The sequence below is a fragment of the Panicum hallii genome, chromosome 1 (genome assembly GCF_002211085.1).
Source record: "Panicum hallii strain FIL2 chromosome 1, PHallii_v3.1, whole genome shotgun sequence".
NCBI lineage: Eukaryota > Viridiplantae > Streptophyta > Magnoliopsida > Poales > Poaceae > Panicum > Panicum hallii.
In genome coordinates, this window is record NC_038042.1 from 53,041,695 (window position 1) to 53,061,473 (window position 19,779).

General features: G+C 46.7%; 4 protein-coding genes across 4 annotated transcripts; 3 read left to right on the top strand and 1 right to left on the bottom strand.

Moving 5' to 3' along the window:
- Positions 1-3,774, top strand: LOC112884177 (secretory carrier-associated membrane protein 5). Its single transcript, XM_025949536.1, has 12 exons — positions 1-202; positions 358-492; positions 596-658; positions 764-797; positions 911-1,033; positions 1,168-1,230; positions 1,415-1,508; positions 1,781-1,826; positions 1,930-1,997; positions 2,357-2,405; positions 2,587-2,652; positions 3,511-3,774. Exons 1-12 carry the CDS (start codon positions 149-151, stop codon positions 3,541-3,543), a joined length of 828 nt encoding a protein of 275 aa, XP_025805321.1. The 5' UTR covers positions 1-148; the 3' UTR covers positions 3,544-3,774.
- A 1,259-nt stretch (positions 3,775-5,033) lies between these two features.
- LOC112884160 (phosphoribulokinase, chloroplastic) lies at positions 5,034-7,313 on the top strand. The gene is made up of 5 exons (XM_025949517.1): positions 5,034-5,684; positions 5,938-6,022; positions 6,130-6,214; positions 6,394-6,638; positions 6,791-7,313. Exons 1-5 carry the CDS (start codon positions 5,140-5,142, stop codon positions 7,040-7,042), a joined length of 1,212 nt encoding a protein of 403 aa, XP_025805302.1. The 5' UTR covers positions 5,034-5,139; the 3' UTR covers positions 7,043-7,313.
- A 567-nt stretch (positions 7,314-7,880) lies between these two features.
- LOC112884169 lies at positions 7,881-9,208 on the bottom strand. Its single transcript, XM_025949527.1, has one exon. It carries the CDS (start codon positions 9,183-9,185, stop codon positions 8,019-8,021), a length of 1,167 nt encoding a protein of 388 aa, XP_025805312.1. The 5' UTR covers positions 9,186-9,208; the 3' UTR covers positions 7,881-8,018.
- Positions 9,209-14,446: 5,238 nt separating this feature from the next.
- LOC112872455 (probable WRKY transcription factor 14) lies at positions 14,447-18,325 on the top strand. Its single transcript, XM_025935543.1, has 3 exons — positions 14,447-15,321; positions 15,970-16,113; positions 17,321-18,325. The coding sequence occupies exons 1-3, from the start codon at positions 14,744-14,746 to the stop codon at positions 18,018-18,020; spliced, it is 1,422 nt and encodes a 473-aa protein (XP_025791328.1). The 5' UTR covers positions 14,447-14,743; the 3' UTR covers positions 18,021-18,325.
- Positions 18,326-19,779: the final 1,454 nt, after the last annotated feature.

Consider the following 19,779-nt stretch of genomic DNA (forward strand, 5'->3'; position numbering starts at 1 on the left):
AGGTCAGTCCACTCCCACCACGCCCGACACGCCCACCCCTCCCACCGCTTCCCTCTCCAGAAGTCCAGTTTCCACGCACCAACGACCACCGCGATCAAGGTAGCCCGTTCGCCGCTCCGCCCGCCAGCCCCCGTCGCCGGCAGCGAGCATGCACCACGATCCCAACCCCTTCGACGAGGGCGCCGACGATAACCCCTTCTCGGTAACCCCCGACCGCCCTCTGCTCTGCTCTCTCCCCCTCCCTCCCCACATTCCGCGTGGGTTTGGCACGAGCGGCGTGGCAGATCTCGGCCGCGAGAGATCTCCTCGCTTGGCTCGGGCGCGTGCTGAACGAGGTTCTGGTTTGGTGCGGTGTAGAATGGAGGAGGAGGAGGTGCAGGAGCGCGTGGTGCAGGCGGCAAGTCGCAGTTCGGGTTCCGGCCGGCGGAGCCCGTCGGGTTCGGCGGCGGCAGGGGCAACGCGACCGTCGACATCCCCCTCGACACCATGAACGTAAGAGAGGATGCTGCCCCTCCTTCTCTTTACCCAGTACTTAGTTGCGTGCTTATTGATCGAGTGAGCATGTGTGGTAATGTGGCTGCCTTTTGGGATGAAGGATTCGAAGGGCAAAGCGAAGGAGCTGTCGCAGTGGGAATCAGATCTCAGGAGGCGAGAGGCGGTACGCGTTGCTGTGCTGTTCCCTTGGATTCTCGCTATTAATTATTGCATGACATGGATCTTGACTGAATTTTTCTATTCTTCGGTGGAATCTTTGGGGGTCAAGGATATCAGGAGGAGGGAGGAAGCTCTCAAGAGTGGTATGCTTCCGCGTTATACACAAATTGAACTTAGCTCAATGGTTATCTTTCATTACAATTCGTATGGAACAATGAATCGTGTTCTTTCATTGATTTATAATTCTATGTCGTAGCTGGGGTGCCCATGGAGGACAAGAACTGGCCGCCATTCTTCCCAATCATCCACCACGACATTGCCAATGAGATACCAGCAAACGCTCAGAAGTTGCAGTATCTTGCGTTCGCGAGCTGGCTTGGTATACATGCATCCCTGAGTTGTTGTTCATAATGCGTGATGTGCACATTTAGTGTTTCAGGAGTTTGCATTGGTTGTACAGTTGTACTTACCATCTTATGGAGGTTTTTTTTTTTTTTTTGCTATGATGTACAGGCATAGTGCTTTGTCTCTTCTGGAATTTTATTGCTGTCATTGTCTGTTGGATCAGAGGGGGAGGTGAGCTCAGCATTTCTTCTAGCTAGTTTCTGTCCTTCCTATATACTGTTTTTTTTTCATACACCTCCACATTTACTGCAGATCGTACATGACCTGGTTTAAGTACAGACAGTGCTCATTTTTGTTGTACTGTTATCTTTTAGTGCAGCAGACAACTAAATCGTGGATATTCTTATGCTTGCAGATTCCAAGCTATTTTTCCTGGCTACAATCTATGGTATGCTTGGCATCCCTTTGTCCTATTTGATGTGGTATAGACCTCTCTACCGAGCAATGAGGTATGTGGCTATTGGTTAATGCTTCCTGCTATAAATACTAATTAGTCTACTCTAGTTCACAGTGCTAATTTATGGATTTCACTTCCTGTCAGCTGAGCATGCATAGCATTATTAATAGGCAATAGAGCATTGTTCATATTCTTGTCTGACTGAAGTAGGATCCAAATCTTGCCATATGCGTTTAGCTTTAAGTGACCTGACAGACCTTCTGCTTTATGTTTTCTGGCACTAACAGTGTTTTTGTACTAATTCTCTGCCAACTTGTTTAACAGAACTGACAGTGCTTTCAGCTTTGGATGGTTTTTCCTATGTTACCTGGTAATTTGTTGATCAAGTCGTGGCTTCTGCATTCTTGATATTGAAATGCTATTTCTGCTATGAACCTGATTTATTTACTTTACATATCTCTGGTTGTGCACAGCTCCACATTGGCTTTTGCATCTTTGCTGCCATTGCTCCTCCAATTATATTCCGTGGAAAATCATTAACGTAAGCTTCCTTACACATTTAGCATTTGTTGGAGTAAAGAATTTTTATTAGCTACCATCATTTGACTCTTTTCTTCAATAACCACTAGCAGTACTTGCTTATGTTCGCTCTTACATAGTGCAATTAGGAGCATCTATATGCCCATGAAAGGCCTTGGCATGAGCTTTCCAAAACTAGGCCGTGCTTGTTAAGTTTTGAACTTCATTTCGCTCTAGTATATTATATGTACTTAATCTTGACTTGCCTTTCTTAGTCCTTACTATTCAGATGGATTATTTATCTCATTATACCTCTGCAAGATTCACATGATTTTTAGTTCATCTGTCTTGTTAAGAGAAATATTCTTTGTTTGTCATCAGGGGTATACTGGCTGCAATTGACACCTTCTCTGATCATGCGATAGTTGGGGTGAGTACGTCATAGATTTTTTTGTCATCATTTTTATCCTTTTGCAGCTCAAAGCTATAAAAGAGCTGTGTCACTTGCTTTCTCAAGCAATTTTACACTTTTAGTCTGCGAAAGTTTTCATTACAATTTAGGAGGTCAAAGATGAGTATCTGACATATAAATCAATTTTTTTCCCCTTCAGATCTTTTACTTTGTCGGATTTGCCTTGTTTTGCTTGGAGACACTTGTGAGCATATGGGTTCTTCAGGTCTGTGACTTATCCACTTTGCATGTTTGCCATTCCATCCCTTCCCTCCTATGCATTTTCCTTTCTTTCTCAATTTTCATGGATTTAGTTTCTGTCATCTCTTGGTAATTAATGCACGTGGGCTACATGGGCATTTCAATCATGGCAGCCATTTACGGTGGTTGCATATGTTCTGTTTTTGGCTATGCTCATTTGGGATCAATATAGTTACACACTGGACTACTGGAAATGTTCGAATTTTAAATCCTTAGTTCCTTTTAAATATAAACTTCTGTAGGATAAGTATCCTTTTTATTATCTATGACTGCATTTATCTCCAGGCTCTAGCTATTCAATTATAGGCATAGTTCTCAACAAACTGAAGTTCTCCTTAAAAATTAAAAAAATAGGCTCCTAATATAGTTACAGTTTCTCTCGCCAAAAAAAATAGTTACAGTTTCTACATCTATATGAATTTGTGAGATTTTTTTGAGTTCTTGCAAGCAATTTTTGGATGGCACATAAGTTCCTAATAGAGTAATAGTGCCTTTGCTGTTTTTAGTCAGTGAGTCTGTTTCTAATCCTTGTCTTTGTAGTTTCTATGTTAGTTTTTCCTCATCGTATTTGTTTCAACAAAGGACTGTACAAATGTACACAATTGAATACACATATTGTCATGAAAAATTGAAGGTTGAGCAAGCGTGTCACATCAGGAGTGAGTCATTGTGAAAAATGTTATGTAACTTTGCCTTTTTGTTTAAACTGTCAACATGTGTGTGAAGATGTTTGGTCTGTATGATACATTCTGCTAATACGAACACTGTTTATTTTTTACCATGACCAACAGTTGTTTGATCTTTGTTTGTTTGGTGCATGCAGAAAGTATACATGTACTTCAGAGGGCACAAGTAGGCGATGGAAGGATTTACTATCAATACCATCTGATTGCGCTGCGGTTCTGTGCATACACATAAGTACATGTCCATTGTTGTATGTTATGACGATGTATATCTTTTTTAACTTTGAAGTTGAGGGGTATACCATTATATAGTAGTGTCGTTTCTGACTGATCTATTTTTTTACCCATATACAAAATTGCACTTTGTGTACACTTCTGTTTGCTAGTGTGGCTGGGCAGTTTGATTGGTCTGTTGGTACCTTACAACAAGAGCCATGGTTGTTGGAACCCAAGACAGCAACCATCCTGGCTTCCTGGGATCTCATTTGTGTGTTTTCTGACGTTGAACAGATCTCCCAGTCTTTCTTGGAGATTCAGCTTCTGCCGAACAGCATAGGTTCGTGCTCCTCAATGTTTCCGACTGTACTTATTTGTTAACGTCAACGACGAGTCTGCCAGTCAGGTGAGACTCCCTTGGTAATATTCTGGTTCTCCCATTTTTATGCGAGTCAGCATGGTTGCAACTGTTGCAACAGAGTCAGCATTGCTGTCCAGTGCCGAGACACGATTATGCAACCTTTTTGTTCCGGAGGATTTTCTGTGGCGCATTGGCAGTGTAGTAGCGAATATTGCTTCGGCTCGTGAATCCAAATGAATGCATTTCCCTCGATGCATACAGCACATATGTTTCTGACTGGCATTATTCGAAAAGAAGAAGGGAAAGGAAATCCCTCTGGACTTGGACATGTGGCGATGTGGACGACTGGACGCTGACTAGCTGTGGCCGTCAAGTGACGCGGATGCTTACCTGGCGCACCGCCACAGGGGCACTGGCCATCAGGTTATCGCGTGTACTGCAGGGGGCACTGTGTTCCGAGACCCAGAACGTACAGGTGCACTGCATCGTACGGGTGGGGATCATCACCACTCATCAGCATCCTCCCGAAGTCCTCCCAGGTCTCATCTCCAGCCACCCATCATTCCCTCATCTGCAGCCAGCCATCCTTGCGCCGCCACGTGGCAAAACCATATCTGAAATCATGGAACCACAACCAAGCTTTTCGCTCGTGCGCCCCTGGCCGTCACAAGTCAGGAATCTCACAACTCAGGAATCAGCAATCAGCAACGACAAAAACAAGCCCAAGTATTCCTTCTCCAGGGCATTAAAATCCAAGACATGTATGAGAATCTCGAATACGTAGCATCGTAGCAGCTTTGCAGACGAGCAATAAAAAGAATAATTTCAGACATATACAAAACCCGCTGTGGCATGTTAAGAACATCACCGGGAATGGTGGCCACTAAAAAACGTTTTAATATAACTTTTCTGAACAAGAAACTTCAGCATCCGGAGGTAGAATACTGACAAAATACACCGGTTAAGAATGACTCATTTTCAGCTCCGTATAAGCTGCCCTTGATATTATCAGAAAAAAGAAAGAAAGTGAAAAATAGGGACATCACATCATCGCCACCCTCTTTTCCTTCTTATGTTCTTCTAGCTCCACATCCATCATTGCACACTCCCTCCTCTTCTCTTCAAGTGCCACCCATAAGGCTTAGAGGGAAGAAGAGAAAGCTTAGCCCAGAACAAAGGCCGGCGAGCAAAAATGGCGATCTGCAGCGCGCACACAACCACCTCCCTGCACTCCCCATGCGCAACAGTCTCGAACACAGGCTTCAGGCAGAAGCAAGTCATCTTCTTCACCAGCAACAGGAGAGGTGGCAGAAGGCATGTTGGGGCAAGAACCTTTCAGGTTTCATGCTCCGTCGAGAAGCCAGTGGTGATTGGCCTGGCGGCAGACTCAGGATGCGGGAAGAGTACCTTCATGCGCCGTCTCACCAGTGTGTTTGGTGGTGCTGCAGAGCCACCCAAGGGTGGGAACCCGGACTCCAACACCCTCATCAGTGACACCACGACGGTGATCTGCCTTGATGACTACCATTCCTTGGACAGAACCGGGAGGAAGGAGAAGGGTGTGACCGCCCTCGACCCAAGGGCGAACAACTTTGATCTCATGTATGAGCAAGTGAAGGCGATCAAAGAAGGCCAGGCAATTCAGAAGCCGATCTACAACCATGTCACTGGCCTCCTCGACCCACCGGAGGTTATCACGCCCCCAAAGATTTTTGTCATTGAGGGCTTGCACCCAATGTAAGCTCACATTCTATGCCTATGATCCACTTGTGCTACTACTCTGGCTCATTCTCTCATGCTATATGGTGTTTGTTCTTTTATTTCTTCATTGTATTCAGATAAATGGCTACAATAAGCTTTTCCCTAGACAAACTTTAATTCTCTGGCGCCTTAAAGAGTTAAAAGAACAAGTCAAAGTAACGCGGTTTTGTTATAATCAGAATTATTTTCTATTTATAATATCTAATTACCACTTATTTGTTTCAACCAGGTTTGATGAGCGTGTGAGAGACCTCCTAGATTTCAGCATCTATTTGGACATCAGTGATGAGGTTAAGTTTGCATGGAAAATTCAGGTCAGCTGAACAGCAATAATTATATATTTTTTTCTTGTTCCTCATGAGTCATTAAAGGGATTGTATGCTGTTTTCTATCCTCTAAAATATCACCGGTACTTTGGCAGCGGGACATGGCAGAGCGCGGGCACAGCCTTGAAAGCATCCAGGCTAGTATCGAAGCTAGAAAACCAGATTTTGATGCCTTCATTGGTATAGCATTCTCCCAACTATGTTATTTTTAATTGAGGTCGCCAACTTTGTTGATATGATAAGATCAGCCTAAGTTGTTTCTGAATAAGCAAAGACTATACAATAAAATGCCACTTCAACTAATGAAACTCAAACTCAACAAATGAAGACATATTAAAGCTTACCATTCGGTGTGGCAGATCCGCAGAAGCAATACGCTGATGCTGTGATTGAAGTTCTGCCGACACAGTTGATTCCCGATGACAACGAAGGAAAGGTGCTGCGTGTTAAATTGATCATGAAAGAAGGCGTGAAGCACTTCAACCCAGTTTACCTCTTCGATGAAGGATCAAGTATCAGCTGGGTGCCTTGCGGAAGAAAGCTCACATGCTCTTACCCTGGCATAAAATTTGCCTATGGCCCAGACACTTACTTCGGCCACGAGGTAATTCATCTCTGATTATTTATCCTCTTCAGCCCCTCAGGAAAAAGTTTGTTCTGTGTCCAAGAATTTGTTTGGCTGACCAACTATAACTGTTAATCAGTCTCTACCTGACCCAAAGTTTTGAAGAGTTAGCATTTGATTGATGTATTCAGGTATCAGTGTTGGAGATGGATGGGCAATTCGACAGACTAGATGAGCTCATCTATGTGGAGAGCCATCTAAGCAACCTCTCAACTAAATTCTACGGAGAAGTGACACAGCAAATGCTAAAGCATGCAGACTTCCCAGGGAGCAACAATGGAACAGGCCTCTTCCAGACCATCGTTGGACTGAAGATTAGAGATCTCTATGAGCAGATAGTTGCTGAGAGGGCTGATGCACCAGCTGAAGCAGCGAAAGTTTAATGATCTGCACATTCAGATTTCCTACACCTCTTCAAACTCAATGAGAATGAGAATCCTCGAAATTCTTGTAATTAGTTCGGATATATCACGGCTAGGAGGAGGTAGAAATGTCATTGCAGTACTCAGGAAAACATGCAATGGAATTTCTAGAAATACCTCGCCATGGGGGTGCTCTTACATCTCTTCTTCACATGTTCAAATGTATATCTTCTTCCATGCTTTTATGCAGAAAGAAATACAGCTGCCTGCTACTATCAAGTGTAGCTGTTTATTTCAATGCTTCTAGTGTTGGTTATTTATCTGACCAGGACCCAATGTTCATGCAAAAACAGTCAAGAAGGATCGAGATAGAACATCTATTTTGATGAATTACATAGAGTAGATTTATAAGTGGCCCAATAAGGAGCATGGTGTTCTGGCCAACCCATTCTATTTGTAAATCAGCATAGCGATGGAGACCAACCATGGATCATTAGCGACAAAAGGCTTAAAACTTATGGAGTTACCCTCCATACAGAGGTCATACAGAACACAAAATGTTTCAGATAAAGGACTAAAGTAGCTCGAGTTCAGGGAAAAGGATTCAAACAAGTGTGGTTAATTGTTTTTCTTTCATACAACAAAAGTATAGGTGAACTTTTCTCCTGGATGGAAAACCATAAGAGAACTTTAGAATAAATTAAATGTGAAAGAAAAATGTTCCAAAAGAACAGGAGAGAAAAATCACATATAGGCACACAAATAAATTATTAGCATGTCTCATACCGTTTTAGTGTTTCAGTATGTTGTTATAATATAATTTTGCTATTAGTAGTGTTTCAGGTCAGCAAATGTTGGATCAAAGCAACAAACTACTACATCACTCATTATTGCAGTATCACAAACCATATAAGCAACATCTTCAGCAATCGAAACAGCAGCTGAACCTAGATACTGTTGTTCTACATTTGATACAAGCATTGCCACACAAATATAATCAGTAGAAGAGCTGTGGATAAACCCATATGTTTGATGGCCACGGCTGCCGATCCATTGCTCTTCTGCTAAACAGTTCATTGTCAGCATCGCCGAGAGCCGCCTCCCACCCTGGTGGAAATGATCTCCAGGGGCACCCAGGAGCCACAACATAAACTCGATTCTCCTCCACGCCGCAGCTTCTTACATCTATGCACGCAGCAGCACTCTTGCAGTCCACAAACAAGCTGTACGCCCCAATGTTCTCCACTTCCTCCCATCTCATCTGTGCAATGTCAAGCCCGTAAACGGCCACCTTCGTCACTCCCCTTTTATTCTGAAACAAGGAGGCCGATTTTGGCTCCAGCATGAATAGCACAAGCAGTAGCCGATCCCCGGCGGCGACCAGACGGGGCCCAAAGTGCCACCGTTCGAACGTGGTGGCGTCTGGGAGGCCGGCAGCGGGAAGCATCTGGACGGTCTGGCTCTGGCCTTGAGGGCTGGCGCAGAGGCGGAACTCGAGCAGCTGCGCGAGGTCGGTCAAGCCAAGGACGCGGCCGCGGAATCCGAGGATGCCCGTGACAAAGGACGCAGAGCGGGGGAGGCTGTGCTTGGTCCAGTGGAGACTGGAGGAGCTTGGATTGGGGTTTGGGTCGGGGAAGGGGAGGGAGAAGAAGGCGTGCTTGGAGTGGAAGACGAGGAGGTGGGTCGGCGAGAGGGCGGCGTAGTGGTATGAGAAGCGAGGGTACGGGAGCGTGATCTCGCGGCGCTCGGCTCCGGTGAAAGCGTCGATGATGATGATGCGGGCTTCGCCTTCGGACGGGCCGCGGCGGCGGTGGAGGAGGAGGTGGCCGCGAGAGGCAGACAGGAGGACCGCGCCCTCCGCGCGGAGATCGGTGCGATAGGCGAGCGGCTGCGCGAGGACGAGCTTGTAGAAGGCGGCGATAACGCTGGATCTTGGGTTGAGGATGAGCGGGGGCAGGAGGGGGCGGAGGAGGTCGGCGGAGGAGCGGAGGAGGCGGCGCCAGGGGCGGCAGACGGCCGCGAAGGCGTAGATGGAGCGGAGGCAGGGGAGGAGGCGCCGCAGCACCTCCGAGAGCGGAAGCTCGGGCAGGCCGCCCCAGTCGCGGAACTCCGGCATCGCGGGCACGACGGCGGAGGGCGGGCGTTCCTCGGGCGGTTCCATCATGGCATCGCGTCGCGGGGGGGGGGGGGGGGGGGTGTAAAAAGGGATCGGGGGTGACGCTGCGCTGGTCTCCACCGCGGGCCGGGCGCTCGGCAGGTGTGGTTTGATGCACAACCGCCGCGCGCGGCGCGGGCGACGACTTGGTGCTGGGCCAAACTGGCCACTCCGAGGCCACGTCGACACGTCGGCTTCGGCCCAGGCGGACTGGCGGGGGATCACGTTTTGGGCCGTGAGGCTGGCCGCGGTTGTCTGTATCCATGGGCCGGGATCGATGATAATACTTTGGTTGGGTTCACCCGAGAAAGCCCAGCCCGATGAACTTTTTGGTTGGGGTCGAGATTTTGACTCCTGCTCCCGGCCCGCCAAGTCAACGATTTTTAAGGATCGGGAGCTCACTTCGAGAAGCTTGGAATCGCGGGGGGAGAGATGCCTGTCAGTGGAAGCAAAGGTGATCCGCACTTTACATGTACCCACACGCCTCCCCAAGCCTGTTTTGTCTCGTCACAAGGCACTTGGCATGGATGCACGCGTCTCATTATCAGGAGTTCAGGGCACACCGAAAATTCGAAATACTACCAAGCACCGACGGACAGGGACAGATCGGCCGATCGGTCCGAGTCTTTGGGGGATGCCGCGTACGCGAAACTTCATGGGTAGTTTTGCTAACTTATTTTTCAGGTATCTTTTATTTATTTATTTTTCTTAATTAGCTATACGTATTGAGCATTGGCGCTGCAATTAAGTTGATCGATCGAGCCATGGCACCGAAGCAACAAGCAACATGACAACCCGTGCACTCGGTTAGGTGTGAACTGGGCATCGATGTATGGACAGGATAGGTGATGTGCCCCACCCGTTAGTTTTATTTTATACTCCCTACCTACTAGAAAGAGATAATCTAAATATGCAGTCGTATGATATGTGATGCTTGGCTATAGCTAGCTAGACAGTTATCCTTGACACTAAGCTACTAAAGTACGATTGCCCATACATGCTAGCCACCTAGTAGCGTACTAATCCAAAATATTGCGTATTAACTGCTCCATCTAGTCACAAGTAAGTGAAGTGAGGTTATCTTAATTCAAACATTTCAAACTTTGGTTGCATATTGTTTTCTATGTGTCGAGCATGTTTGGAAATGGTACGAAAAGAGTTTTATTTTTCCGAAATAGTGAAGTTTTAATAAAAAAAAACATACTTTACTGTACCTTACATATATTTGTAATAAAATGTATTAGTCAAATTTGTGTTTCCCGTACCACTTTAGTGTCCAAAACATTACTTATTGGCGATGACTAGAGGGAGTACTCTCTGACGGGATTTACATAAATTTCTAAAATCAGTAAGAGTACTTAGGATCTATTTGTTTGTTCCAATCCATGCTAATGTTCCAAAGTTGGCTTTTAGAATATGTTGATGAAAAGCTAGCCCTAGAGAATCTAGAAAAACGGGGTGTGTTTTGGATTATTGGTGTTTGGATGAAATGAGATGTATACCTCAGCTCAAAACTTCATCTCTAGCTTGTCGTAAGCCAGCAAAAGCTCTTCCAATTTCCAAACTAGTTTGTCGCTAAAATAGAAATGCAGGTTTGCTTTTAAAGCCAATTTTGAAATGAAGTTGGTTGTTTGTTGCAGCTTGCTTCCGAGAAGCAAAAGCCAAAAGCTGGCTAAAACAACAAACATGCCTTAACTACAACTGCAAGCACACATACATGCCCGTAGCAATTGTTTTAAGTAATATATATTTATATTTAATTGGAGCAATATAGACAAATTCATGCCAGGGGACAGTTCCAAAAATTGTATCAAGCACGTCGTATTCTCAGTTTGTTTCTTTTTTAACGAAGTGTCATGGTCAGCTAAGGGATCAGGTACGTCGACATACAAAGGGGTATCTTTATATGTATCATTATGCATATATCAATTATTTACAGTAGAAAAAACATCAACGACGTCCTGATGGAAATAACTAATTTGTGATTACGGGAGCATATTTGGACTGATCTGTAACTAATATAAGATAATCACTGGCTTAATTTGATATGGCTTTGTGAGGATAAGCATGCACAGGTCAAGTGCACAAACAGAAATAGCCTTTTGCATTCACGTAAGATTGGATTTTGCTCCAAATAAACATATAGAGATGCCAATGCAAAAACAGTTGCGAGATGTTCATGCACACTGTTTTCTCAAGATATTCATCGGTCTCATCCTTCTCCAACGAAATAAAATAACAAGGCGGGAATGAATGCATGTGAACAAAACTGAACATGGCTTTTTTTTCTCAATCCGATCGTTGAAGGGTCTCACATCATCACATGGCATGAGCATTTGGAAGTCCTGATGACACATTATTCTGTTGATAACCATGACGGCATCGCTTAAGCAATCGCGGTTACATAAATCAATTACACATGGGTATATAGTATATGGACGACACTAAGCTCGATCTGTATAATCAATGCACCAGAACAAAGCGCTCGAAATAAGCTTCAGAAGTGAGCAATCAGTGAAACCGTAAAGCTCACTGTACTGTTCCTATGCCGGGATGCCTGCAGAGGAAGAAGAAGTATCGCACATGCAAGGAACAGATCGACACGGTGCTTGCTTGCTTGATTATAACTAAACAGTCAGTGTCAGCTACTCATATTTATAATACATGTTTGCAAGTAACCCCTTAATTAATTAGCACCTGCATGTTGCATTATAGTATGCAAGCTATGCCTAGGTGGCACATGCATGGTAGGATGCTTCTTATTCCCTCTTGCTGCTTCCAGGCCCCCATGTCGTTCAACTGTGTGCGCATGCCTGTTCCACGATCAGAGTCAGAGAGAATCCCAGTGATGAATCAGTGGTGCCTGATGAAAGCGAGCGAGGGAGAGGGCAAAAAGGCTAGGGCTTCTTGGCTCCTAATCAACAGCTAGTAGCAGCCACAGTGAGATATCCGTGTGATGCTAGATTTCAAAGCACATGCCTGAACGTGCATGCTGAAAAAATATTCAGAAACATAACGAATCGTGTGATGCTGAAAAGATGCAAGGAATCGATCACTTCGCTGCCTGCAGACACCATGCACGCAAGTGGCTTGTTTCTTTAACGGTCTTCGAGCACGGCGCTAGCTTGAAATTCAGCCGGCTGTCGTCATGTGGCCATCCTTAATGAGTTTGTCTTGTCCCGATTATTTTATGGCCACACAGGGCAATCAGATTAACCGCACCGGGCTCCAGCAGATCGACACTGTAATTAACGAACTGCTGCTCCACATTAACCACCGTTTCACGTAGTTAAGAGACGATCGATGTAGTTTACTCCTGTCACTGTCAGTGATGGGGGAAAAAAACTGCCAGCTCGAAAACATGTTGCTGGTTCGATCCGCCCTGCAGCTAGCAGGGAACAGAGCGAGACAGCTCGCACATTTCAGTACCGTCGGCCACAGCAAGTCAAGCAGCAGTAGTGTGTGGACGACGAGTTGATCTGCGAGACCGCTGCGTGTGGCCGTGTATTCAGAGATCAGAATCTTTCCTGGAGAGAGGAATTCTGAAAGGGTTAAACGTGTATAGCTAGCTAGGCTGCTGTCAGAAAACAATTTTTCAGAAGCATCGCCGCGCACGAACACCAAAAGATACGGGCGGACGCGGACGCGCGTGCGGTTAAATGACGCGAGAATCTTTGCATGCTGGCCTTGACTCGGTCTCAAGAGGACTCCAGTTCTACACGTACATGCGTGGGCGGGCCTGGAGAATATATATACGTATACTAGCTAGAGCATACCGCACGCACGGTGCACGCTGCTGGAGCAGTCAAACTGCTGCTGAAATAGTAATAATCTTTTTCAGACTGCATGAAGACTAGGTTTTACCCGGCAGACATATGTTTGGTCTGAAATTTACCTAAACATACTTCTTCATCAGCTCCTCGATGCACAGAGACAATATAATAGTGAAATAAATATTATTTTCCTTTTTTTTCCTCAGTTCTCTCCTCTCCACTCCCATGAATGCAAGTATGCAACACTAACTACATAAAATTGAGAAACCCATTTGGATCGGTGGTAGACTTTACTCTATTATTAGACAGAGGTAAATGAACTACAACCATTGCCCCGGCCCCTTGGGCAGCTTTAGGGTACCGGGTCCTGACGAACGTAATATGGACTGACACCGCTCGTGCATGCTGTGTGCATCACTGTAGAAATAGCAAGATCGCATGCCTGGAGCTCCGGACCATGGACTGGCTGCAGAGGTCATTAAGCGCTGTTCGATCAAGCAGCTGCTGCACTTTCACAAGAGCATCGCCGCCTTCGCTTCGAACGGCAGTATTGTATTTCTTTATGAGCGGCCGGGCACCCGAGTCCGAGAGGCGCAGCTGGTCTGACGTGAGGAAGACGAAGGCAGGCACGTTAGCCCGGCAGGGCGGGGCTCCGCATTTAATATCACGGAAAGAGATAACGCCGATCGAGCTTAGCTTATTTTATCGGTGCTAATTAAGCATATCATCGTTTGCGCCGCAGAGACGCCTTCAAACATGGCGTCCGCGTTCTTATTGATCCAGCCAGACCCTCCAGCTGGTTGATCAGGTGCTGAAAGGAATAGTACAATGGCTTGGAATGGATCAAGAGCTAATTAAGCCTCTCGAATCATTGATCACTACATTGATCGAGCCATTACAACTGAGGGCCGACTAAGCAACACGATTACCACAGACCGCTGCCGACTGGGGAAAAGTTTCTGGTACCGACAGGCACACGTACACCAGGCTACGACCAGCTAGAAGAGCTGGTGGGAACACATGTAACGCGTCGCCATACCATATGGCTTGCGCGCTTGGACTTGCTGTCGCGGCAGGCAGGCCGCTGGCTGCCTGGCTCTGCCTGCCAAGGCGCGCGGCAGCGGCACGACAAGGACAAGGGTCCATGACCACCTTCCTGATCCGGCGATTCCTCACCTCACCTCCCAAATTTTTACCGCGCGCGGCAGCGCCATTTCCTTTTTGTTTACCGCGGCCTCCGACCCGAGCTGCGTGTGCTCCGCGCATCGAGAGCACTCGCAGGCCGGGGAAAAAGAAGTCAGCGACCATGCATGATGATACATATCCTACTTTTCCATCAGGAAAAGAGCACTACCACTCCCAGTTCCCTCTCTCCTCCCTGCTCTCTGCCACAATTTTGTCCGCTCCGAGCCAGCCCAACGTACTGTGCTTGCCTCCCTCTCCTCTCTCTCCTCCACTCTCTCTCTCTCTCATGTCCTTGTAAAGAAAGGACAGTTTGATTGTACAGCTAGCACACCGCGCTCATATCATCCGCTTCCCCCCGCCCCCTCACGCACAAACAAACAAACCCGGATCGAGCGAATTCAGCCGAGCTCGCTAGCTTCAGAAACCCTCGCGAGCAAGAAGCTAGCTCTCTCAAGCCTCGAGCTTCTCCTCCTTCTATATAACCCTAAATCAGTTGCCTTTCTCGAGTTCTTGCGAATTGCCAACCGAGAGCTCACTCTCCTGTAGAGCAGCTCCTGGAGAGGATCACGGTCGCTAGCAAATAGCAAAGCAAGGTTTACGGAGGTAGCCATGTGCGACTACTTCTTGCAAAGGATGGACGGCGACCACCGCCAGGCCGGGGACCTCACCGACGTCATCCGAGCCGGCGGCGCGATGCCGGCTGGTGTCGCGGAACTGTCCTCCACGGGCACCCCGGGGTGGCATCAGCTCCCGGCTCCCGAGCCGGGAGCCGGGCTCTTCCCGCCACCCCAGCCGTCGTCGTCGGATGGCGCCGGCCCGAGCGGCGACGGCTTCGGGGATGCGTTCGCCGGCCTCTCGGACGCCTTTGGCACCGGCAGCGACTTCCGCGCCTGCTCCTCCGGCGGCGCTGCCGGCTTCTTCGACTTTGAGGCGCCTGTCGGTGGCAGAGGAGGCGGAGGCGCACTGGTGGATAGCGGCGGGGGCGGAGTGGTGGCGATGGGGATGCAGATGCCGGCGCTGTCACCGAGAGAGATACGGCCGTACCCGGTGATGATGGCAGATGGTGACACCGTGAAGCTCGGCCTGCCGACGATGATGCCCGGGCTGGCGGTTGGACCGCCGTGCGCGTTCGACGCCGTCGGAGCGATGCAGATGCCGTCGCCGCATGGCGGCGGGATCAAGCGCAGGTTCGGCATCGCGATCGCAGCCAGATCTAAGCAAACTCTTGATCATTGTCGTGCATGAGCAAGCCCTTCCTAATTTCTTTTCCCGGTTGTGTCATTTATGTGAATTTTGCATGGAATTTCTTGTGCTAGAGAATCACGGTTCGAGATTCGCAATTCAGGGAAAGTGCTCTGGTCACTTTTCCTGCTCCCCAATCTGGTCTTTTCCTCATTCTGCATCTTCCAAGGATTAAAAGGGAGAGGAAAACATCAAAAGCTATTTTCTTTTGTTCTAACAAGAACAGCAAGATCAAATGTTCTAGAATCTAGATATAGACTATAAACTAGTAGTAGCCAGCTGTTTGTGAAGATCTCCCGAGTAAAGGAAAAAAGCTAGCATCTACACGCGATTGAAAAAGAAATACAGTAGTAGATAGGATCTCAACTAAGCTAGTATTATTTTGCCCAAAACAACTATGCCTATTTATCTCAAGCTCAACTTGCTGTCTTGCAAACCCTACTCTTCTCATTTTTCTGCAAGATGCACGCTTTTAGATGATCATACACACATCATATATAAAAAATGTGTCTGCTTAAAAATTAAATTTTGATTAAGCATATGATCACTGGCGCTTGTTGCTTATTCATGTTTCATTTGGGTCTGATATGCAGGAAAAACCAGGCAAGGAAGGTGGTCTGCATCCCAGCACCTGCAGCATCAGCAGAAGGGAGGACCACCGGTGAGGTTGTTCCTTCTGATCTCTGGGCTTGGAGGAAGTATGGGCAGAAGCCTATCAAAGGATCCCCCTACCCAAGGTAAATGACTGGTCTCTCTTCTGATCCCATGTATGCATTTGGGTATGTGTGCATGAATCATTACATGGTGATCGATCATCTAATCATAATAATATGAACATGCATTGCTCAAAGCCCCACTGATTATTCGAACCTCTCCTCAATCAGGAGGAGGAGACACACGGATTCCTATTCTTTTCGTGGTCATAATATTCTATTTGGTTAGTTGCAGAAGCTAGCCAGCACATGATAAGGTAGCAGCTGAAACTATATCAATTGCAATTGGCAAGCGCAAGAATTAATTGAACTCTATCATGGCATTTCTAAATAACGATTGTGAAGTTCAAGAACTCTGAGTGGTATTTATTGCCTTGTCCTTCGAACCACGCAATGGAATTTTCAACGTCGTCCACAGTTGTACAGTTCAAATAATATTGAGTTGATTCAGTTAGAGTTTTCTTATTAGGATCAATGTAGAAGAATACGATGCATATATGAACTCACACGAATAAACCGAGAAAGAGGTTAAATGAATCAAATTTCCATATAATTTGCTTCATGCACAACTGACGGTTTCATCGCCTCACATTTTGTGTGCAAACTTTGTCCTATGTATGTGACAGTAGTCGAGCTTAATTAAAACTATGTTGCGTTGGTACTAACCCCTTCTTATCCTGTGTGATGACACACGCATATATCTTTCGTTGTCAGGCGTATATATGTCACCAACATATCGATTGAAAATTTCTAAAGAAAAGATTAAAGAAGTCCACAATATTTTTTTGTTCTAATGTTGAAGCGCTATATATAGTTCCTTCACTTCTTATTGAATCCCCTTTTCTTCGCTGATTCCTAAGTATTTTTCTTACTTACTAGTGATTTTTGCATGCAAATATAATCTCAGAGATGCAACTATCATCCTTAACATTCTGCCACAACATATTTGTAAGTCAGAAACATGCTGTACTTAAGTTATGAATATATTAAAAGTATGAAAATGCATTTTGAAATTGTTCTAGATATTGTCAATCGTCCCATACGGTGTACATTTAATTTCTTGTGACATAAGTTTTAGTAGTAGTCATTCTGTGTGCTAAAGATTGGTTGCATGAAAATATATAGCGCCTAAAATTTTGGAATGTATAAAAAAACGCATGCGCTTCTTCATCCATAATATATCAGCATTGCTGAAGTTCAGATTTCTGAAGAAAAAATGTACATTGTTCAGAGGGTACTACAGGTGCAGCAGCTCGAAAGGATGCCCGGCGCGGAAGCAGGTGGAACGCAGCCGGACAGACCCAAGCTTGCTCGTCATCACCTACAACTCGGAGCACAACCACCCGTGGCCGACGCAGCGCAACGCGCTCGCCGGCTCGACGCGGTCTCACCACGCCAAGAACAGCAAGAACAACTCCTCGCACAACCTGCAGAAGCCAACCGTTAAAGCGGAGCTGGATCATCAAACCCCGCCCGTCACCAGCGCCGCCGCCACCGCCACCGCAGCCACAAGCACCACCACCACAGCGACCACAAGCACTACCAGTAACAACACTCCGACGACGACGATGGCCGTGAAAGAGGAGACGATGGCCGGGTCAGAAATGGACAAGGATAGTTCAGACCATCATGATACTTCTGTCGCGCTGGATCACGGTGATCTCATGCAGCAGATGTTCAGCCAGAGCTACAGGCCGTTGATACCGGAGGGCGGCCACCACGTCGACGACTTCTTCGCCGACCTCGCCGAGCTGGAGTCGGATCCCATGAGCCTGATCTTCCCAGGCTGTGATCCAGGCAGCAGGGAGAAGGCAGCACCACCCAAGGGCTTGGGCGCCGATCCATTGTTCAACATGCTGGATTGGGGTGCCAATAATGTAGTTGCTACTTCCGCAGGGAGTTCATTTGAGCAAGGTGAGAGTGGTTTATGACATTGTTTAGCTTGGAAACGCAAGCATACACATGCACACACCAGATTTGATGTCTAGGATAATAACCATTGCATTAAGATGGCAATAGGTAGAAAAGGAAAAGATGAGAGCCTTTTTGTTTCTCTGTTCCCCTCTTTTAGTATTTTTTTTCTTCATTTATTTGCATTGTTCTAATGATGTGCTTCAGATCATTGAGATTTTGATCGAGATGATCTACTAGATGTAAACATTTTGTCTGCTCTTTTAGGAGGTTGGTGAGTATAATATGGATGAATTGTACTCTCACACCTTATTAGTTTCTTCAATGTTCACTGTTATCCAACAGAACAATATATTCTATGTGCTCGGAGGAAAGGGTATATAGAATCAGAAGAGCATATAGAGACAAGCCCTTGAAGACATGACAGAAAGCTGGGGCCGTGATGAAGGCTTCGCTTGCATCTGTTTTAGGCCAGGGGTGAAGTGCACTAGATGTGACCCCAACTGCTGCTGCTGCTGCTGCTCTCTCTCTCTCTCTCTCTGTCAGTGGGCAGAACAGTGTGCACGTCTGGGCTGCGTAGAGAATCTGAAGAGAGAGAAAACTGGGACGGAGAACAAGTGCTGGCTGGCTCCCTTCGCTTGCTTGCACGAGAAGGGGATATGTTGGATCTGCCATGGGTACATACTTTTGTCTCCTGCGGCACGCACTGCTCCGAGGAAAACACATTTACGGCACCTGTTCCTCAGAGCATCTCCCTGCTTCCTCCCGTGGCCACACCCACACAGGATTACAGGTGTTGGCCAATCTGGATCACAGTGTCTGCATGAACAATGCAGTGTACTGTGTCATCTCACTCCCTCCTAGTCCCCGTACTAACGTAGCTATGACTATGAACATACGTGTAGCTAGCCAGCAGCATGTCTTTCCTTCCTGGCTGACATGAGCCATTAAAACCCTCTCCCTCCCCCACCAGGCCCGGCCGCCATGGTGGCTGCCGCTGCACGCACGAGTGCATGGGGTCAGGCCCCGGGACACCCCGTTTTGAATACGAGCCCCGGCCCGCCGGTCTCGGGCGCCATTGATGCGCGTGTTCAGGCGCCCGCCCGCGTACAAGGCCATGCAGACGCACACCGTGTGTTGGACCCCCTCGCGTGTCGCGGGTAATAGTGCTGACGAGACCGGTCGTGCGCGAACCTTTATTTCGCGCCCAAGTAAAAGGAGCGCGTGTCTCCAGCGGCCGGCCTGATTCTTGGCTGTGGTAGCAGGGCAACGCATGCGTGTCCAAGAAGGTCTTGGCAAGGAGCCAATCAAGAACACAGCATCCCAGCTTGGCAGCTTCGATCTTGTCCCGTTCTTGGAGCGCGCGTGCTTGTATGTGTGGGAGGATGCGACATGTCTGCTCATCCTCCTCTGGATGTTCGATCGACAGCCTGCTTTTTTCACATACACGAGATGATCCATTATCGGCATATCGACGAGTCAACGTGTGAAATATATCATGGTCCATTTATACTTATACGCTGAATATACTTATAACATACTCTTCCTATCCTAAATTATTAATCATTTTAATTTCTCTAGCTACATAATTTTTACTATACATTGTAAAACCTATGAATATAGAAAAATTGTAATGACTAATAATTTGGGATGGAGTGAGTGTATCTAAAAAAGGTGGGTTATCAATATGCATTTCTGTTTACCGGCATATTGATTGTTGAGTATACGCTAAAATCATGGATTATTACGGAGGAAGAACCAAAAAACCCCGTGTAGTCA

Excerpts from the sequence above, each read along its gene's own strand:
- LOC112884177 (XM_025949536.1), top strand. The coding sequence starts at position 149 with ATGCACCACGATCCCAACCCCTTCGACGAGGGCGCCGACGATAACCCC. Across the intron at positions 203-357 it reads CCGACGATAACCCCTTCTCG|AATGGAGGAGGAGGAGGTGC; the intron begins GTAACCCCCGAC and ends GGTGCGGTGTAG. Across the intron at positions 1,509-1,780 it reads CCTCTCTACCGAGCAATGAG|AACTGACAGTGCTTTCAGCT; the intron begins GTATGTGGCTAT and ends CTTGTTTAACAG.
- LOC112884160 (XM_025949517.1), top strand. The coding sequence starts at position 5,140 with ATGGCGATCTGCAGCGCGCACACAACCACCTCCCTGCACTCCCCATGC. Across the intron at positions 5,685-5,937 it reads ATTGAGGGCTTGCACCCAAT|GTTTGATGAGCGTGTGAGAG; the intron begins GTAAGCTCACAT and ends TGTTTCAACCAG. Across the intron at positions 6,639-6,790 it reads ACACTTACTTCGGCCACGAG|GTATCAGTGTTGGAGATGGA; the intron begins GTAATTCATCTC and ends TGATGTATTCAG.
- LOC112884169 (XM_025949527.1), bottom strand. The coding sequence starts at position 9,185 with ATGATGGAACCGCCCGAGGAACGCCCGCCCTCCGCCGTCGTGCCCGCG.
- LOC112872455 (XM_025935543.1), top strand. The coding sequence starts at position 14,744 with ATGTGCGACTACTTCTTGCAAAGGATGGACGGCGACCACCGCCAGGCC. Across the intron at positions 15,322-15,969 it reads GGCGGCGGGATCAAGCGCAG|GAAAAACCAGGCAAGGAAGG; the intron begins GTTCGGCATCGC and ends TCTGATATGCAG. Across the intron at positions 16,114-17,320 it reads AAAGGATCCCCCTACCCAAG|AGGGTACTACAGGTGCAGCA; the intron begins GTAAATGACTGG and ends TACATTGTTCAG.